Source organism: Mesocricetus auratus, unplaced genomic scaffold (assembly GCF_017639785.1).
Source record: "Mesocricetus auratus isolate SY011 unplaced genomic scaffold, BCM_Maur_2.0 contig_1140_pilon_obj, whole genome shotgun sequence".
Classification (NCBI taxonomy): domain Eukaryota; kingdom Metazoa; phylum Chordata; class Mammalia; order Rodentia; family Cricetidae; genus Mesocricetus; species Mesocricetus auratus.
The window spans coordinates 1-5,432 of NW_024431501.1; the positions used below are offsets into that span (position 1 = coordinate 1).

Here is a 5,432-nt window from a genome sequence, read left to right on the forward strand (position 1 = left end):
TTTCTTCAGAATCTGAGAAAACAACTCTTTCTATCATAGGGAGATGTGTTTATTGGTCCCAAAGGCGACTGTGTGCTTAAGCAGTAGTGTTATTGGCATACCCTGTGTTCCCATTATGCCGATTTATTTATTTATTTATTTGGAAACCTTCTTCTGAGTTAGTTTCATTGTATACTTTCTGGTGACTTCCTAGAAGTCTTCTATTTCCCCTGGAAATAGTATACAAGGAGCTATTTCCCTTATGAGGCTCACTTAGAAAAGACAAAGCTTAAGAGAGACCTCCCTACCCCAGCTTTTATCTTTACTTTGTTCTGCCTTTCCTATCTTTTTCGTCTTCTGGCACCTCTACCTCAGGACCTGTCAGTGAAATATGACCTGTTGTTTCATGTTACCAGTGTAGCATGCAATAATTATATCTTTTCTATGGAACTCTTTCAGTTCCTACTATCCTGACTTTCAGTTTTTTGTCACCATCTAATTCTAATTTTTTTCAAACTGCAAGCAGGAGACTGAACCTAAAAGAAATTGATGACAGCATATTTGAAATTCAAACCTGTTTTATGAGCCAGGTGGAGGTGGTGCATGCCTTTAATCCCTGCACTCGGTAGTCAAAGGCAGGAAGATCGCTGTGGGTTTGATGCCAGCCTGATATGCAGAGCTGCTTCGAGGATAACTAGGGCTGTTGCACAGAGTAACTTTGTCTCAATAAATCAAAATGAATGTGTTTTAGGCTCTCTCTTCTTTGAGCATTAGACAGAGATAGATGAATGTATACTACCACTACAGAGATTTTTCTTTATTAATCTCTTAGACTGTGTAGTTATTTCTAATTGGAAAGGCATATTATTTCTAGCATAGCAGCACTTCCAGCATGTTAGAGAAAATGTTTTTGAGACAAGCTGTATCATGTTGACACAGGTGGCCTTGATCCCAGTCTGTTGCTTTCCAGGGCAATGACCTTGCTGCCGTCTTGTTTACCCCTTATTAAGTTAAGTGACTGTATGATGTCAGGGTTTTCCAATCATGCATTTAGATTATGTAGTTGAGTGTCCCTTGCAGTCACAGTAAAAGTATTTGCATGGGGAGAACTAGACCAGAGTAGTAAAAATAGTTGTTGGGTGCACTGCAAGGGGGAAACATGACAGGAAATCAGCTGGTTGAGTCACCATCATGAAAAAGGACCTGATTGTGGCAATGTGATAGTCGGAAGGCAATCTCATAGGGAGTGTCACTATTAGAAGGCATGGCTTTGTTGCAGTGAGTTTGGCAAATTTACCCCATACAGTACACTAATATTGATGCATCAAATTCCCAATGATTATTCATTTACTCTTTTATTTATGTAGGCTCTTTTATTCTCATTGTTTTTAATCTGTGAAAGACTTTTAGTGTTTTGCCTAAAAAGTATGATCAGGCTTGGCAGGTGGCTCAGCACATATTCTTCTAGGGGATGAACTGAGTTCAGATCCCAACATTCAAATTTGGAGGGTCAGTACTACCTCCTACTCCACATCCAGGGTATCCAACACTGTCTTCTCTAGTATGTCACATGTACACACTTTGAAAACCTCTCTCACACAAAAACTCTGTATACAATATTGGGATAAATTTGTTTTCCAAATTCTTGTTACATATAGAGAAATGCGGGTAAGATCAGTCACTTTGGGTGAACAATACAAACCATACACATTTTGTTTTTAAATTTAGTTTAAACATTTTGCTTTCATTTTACATACCAGAATAGTTCTCCTCCATCTGCATCTCCTGCCCCCTACCTATCCCACTATGCATTCCCTGTTCACTCCTCACAAAGGGTAATTTCTTCTTAAAGTGTAATATCCTCTTTTGGGAGTCAACAAACTCTGGCACACAAAGTTGAGGAAGGACCAATCCCCTCAATCCTTTATCAAGACTGAGAAGGTATCCTCCATAAGGAGTGGTCTCCAAAGTTCTAGTTCTTGCATCTGGGATGGGTCCTGGTTTCACTGTCAGGGCCCCCAACAGATCAAGTCTCATAAATGTCATCCACATATCAGAGGGTCTAGTTTGGTCCCATGCAAGTTCCTAGCTGTCAATCTATAGTCTGTCAGCACCCACTTGTGACAGGAGTAGGAAGTGTGGCTTTTTAGGACTTTACTTTTCCTTGTTAGAGGATGTATGTCACTCGTGGGGTCACACATGATGTTCATATACTGAGGATGCTGTCCAGTGTCAGTCAATTTCCCGTTGTCTCTGGGTCAAGATGTAAGGACTCTGACCTTCAGCACCACAGCTGCCTGATCTCTGCCATGCACCCTGACATGATGACCAATGGAACCTCTGAAGTTTTAAGGGAGACACCTCTATCAAATATTTTCTTTTTGTAAAAGTTGCCATGATTCATGATGTCTCCACACAGTAATAAAAACCTAAAAAGGACAGAGAGAAGTTGGTACCAGCTGCTGGCTGTATTGCTGTCATAGGCAGGACCTGCCATACAATTTCTCTGCTGTGTTCTCAGTAGTGCGATGTGATTTCTTGTCACTGTCTTTATGTCTGTTAATTGGGATTTCTCTGCCAAGGCTATATGATACTTAAAGTGCCAGCCAACAAGTGGTGCATGTGTACCTCCTAGTCAGTTTCCTTCTAAAGTGACTGGGTGAATATGTTACAATGTCCATGTCATGGAATAAGTTTGGGAAGCACCAGAATTATATGAATACACTATGCAATTATCATACTTCCTGCATTACATATGTGTGGGTTATTTTAGTATGCAGTGACCTATGATGATGTGCACATCAGCTTCACACAGGAAGAGTGGGATTTGCTGAATCCTTCTCAGAAAATTCTCTACAAAGATGTCATGCTGGAGACCTACAGGAACCTCACTGCCATAGGTGAGACTATATTTCCTTCATGATTTAAAATAAGGTGACCTATGTTTCATTGTTGTTGATACTCTTCTGTAATTTTGATTAAGAAAAGGGAAACTTAGGTGAATAAGGAATAGTTATCAGGGTCATTTTCTGCACTGGTTGCACAGCCTGTATCCGAGAATGTGCAGAGGGTGTCAGGATTGATGACACAGAGACTCGTCAACGGTGTAAAGAAAACTTTAAGCAGGCACCAAAAAGGCTTAAGAAAACTTACCAAGAAAGGCTTCCCTCCAGAAAAGTTTCTGCTCCCTGTCTTACCCCTAGCTGGTTCTGCCCTGACAACAGATACTGTGTAGGGTGGGTCAGAAGAAAAGGTAGCTTTGGCAAAGGTCAAGGTCAGGGTGTTCCTAGGCAAGCCCTTTTCAGGAACTTATTGCACCGAGCATTCTATTGTTTTTAGTAAACATGTTTTTTTACTAAACATTGTCTTACAGCTGCCTGGTCCCAGGCTGTTGGGGAAGTGGGTCTCTGGCCAATGTCTCTTGTCCCCACAGTAATTGATGATATTGACATAATTTTTGTACAATTTCCATTCATATATCATGTATTTTCTCATATTGTATTTTAGGCTACAGGTGGGAAGACCATAATATTGAAGAACACTGTGAAAATTCTAGAAGATATAGAAGGTAATTTTCTTGTAAAAATTTACACAAATTTGCCTCTGAAGAAATTTTAATGTCTCTTGGATGATCTAAAGAAGAGCAACAATGTAAATAAGCACAGCTTAAAATATAATAATGATTCTTAATTTCTCATCAGAACATGTACCTCAGTGTCAGGTACATGTATGTTTCAACACATACCACCATTTGCAATATAACTCCAGGAGACATTTGATGGAGCAATTCCAATCCATTTAGTTTCATACCATTCAGATTTTTTAAATGGTATACATACTGAATGGATGACACATATATGTCTAAGATATTTTAAGTCAAAAAGGGTCTATAGTGAAGCTAGACATTGCTCACATATGTGGGCCTGTGTTAAGTATAATGAAAGTGTCAGTTTATGAGAGTCACGAAGGTTGTTGTGGAGAATTCCTAATCCCTATGTCTATGAGGGAAAAAGTGGGTTAGTGAGGAAAACTTTTAGTTGTCATTCTTCCTTTAATAATCACATCATATGTCAGGTTGGGTGGCAGGGAGGCACACCTTTAATCCCAGCACTTGGGACACAGAAGGAGGAGGACCTTTGTGAGTTGGAGACCCACCCCATCTACATAGTGAATTCTAGGACAGACTCCATAGCTATAAAGTGAATCCTGTCTGAAAAAAAACATGCAAAAAGAATATCACATATAACTCTAAACACAAGTAATGTGAGTTTAGAATATTGAGTGAAGGTGTGTACATCTCCCTCTTTCTCAGAACATTTAGAAGATGTGAAAGATGTTCAGTGGTCTCAACTTTGATGACCTTTATTGAATGTCATACAAGTTTACAATTTAGTGGTTTTCCAACCTCATTGGAAGACATCAATAAACTCACACTGCAGAAAAACACTATAATCATTCAAATGAAAGAATGTGTCCATTTGTCCTTGTACATTCTTACAATGTAATATGTCTTACACTATAGGAAAACTTATGAGTGCAATAAGTATGGTGAACCTATGAGTTCCTCTAGTTCCTTTCAAATATGTGAAAAATCTCATGTAATAAAGATGTTTTACATGTGGGACATGAAATAAAGGCTGTTACTATAAAACATAGCTATCTTCAAAGACACAAAGCAACCAGTAATGAGGGGAAATATGAGGAATATAAAACTTAAGATCTGATTCTTCTTTACAGTTAGGTCAAATTATGAAATAAATTCATACAGATACTAAGGTTCCTCACTATATTGCATGTGGTAAACCTTTCTCATGTGCCTATTATGTTTGAAGTAAGGAAAGAAGACATATAGCAAGAAACCCTATGAATAATCTCATAGTGTTGTAAACTTATGTGTTTCAGGCATCTTCAAAGGCATGAAGAATTTCATATTGGAGAGAAACCATATGAAAGTCTTCAGTATGGTGAAATCTTTGCTTGTCACAGTTGTCTCCTACCTGAGAAAAGAACACATACTGGAGGGAAAACAAATGAATGTAATCAATGTGGTAAACTCTTTGCAAGTCATGGTGTGCTTAAAAGTCATATAAGCACACACACTGGAGAGAAACACTACCAATGTAATCACTGTTCTAAAGCCTTTGCAAGGCATGGTGAGCTTAAAATACATATAAGAACACATACTGGAGAGAGACCTTTCGAATGTAATCAATGTTGTAAAGCATTTACAAGGCAAGATCATCTTCAAAGACATAAAAGATCACACACAGGAGAGAAACCCTATGAATGTAATCAATGTGGTAAAGCTTTTACAAGTCATTGTAAACTTCAAGTACATAAAAGAACACACACTGGAGAGAGGCCCTTCAACTGCAATCAATGTGGTAAAACTTTTTCACAGCTCGGTCATCTTCATGTACATCAAAGAATACACACTGGAGAGAAACCCTTTG

General features: G+C 38.6%; 1 protein-coding gene across 1 annotated transcript; it reads left to right on the plus strand.

Annotated features, from left to right (window-relative positions):
- Positions 1–1,641: 1,641 nt before the first annotated feature.
- On the plus strand, positions 1,642–3,551 carry LOC121138225 (zinc finger protein 431-like). The gene is made up of 3 exons (XM_040740989.1): positions 1,642–1,647; positions 2,753–2,879; positions 3,487–3,551. Exons 1-3 carry the CDS (start codon positions 1,642–1,644, stop codon positions 3,549–3,551), a joined length of 198 nt encoding a protein of 65 aa, XP_040596923.1.
- Positions 3,552–5,432: the final 1,881 nt, after the last annotated feature.

Coding starts and splice junctions, on each gene's coding strand:
- LOC121138225 (XM_040740989.1), top strand. Junction 2,880..3,486: donor CAGGAACCTCACTGCCATAG/GTGAGACTATAT, acceptor ATTGTATTTTAG/GCTACAGGTGGGAAGACCAT.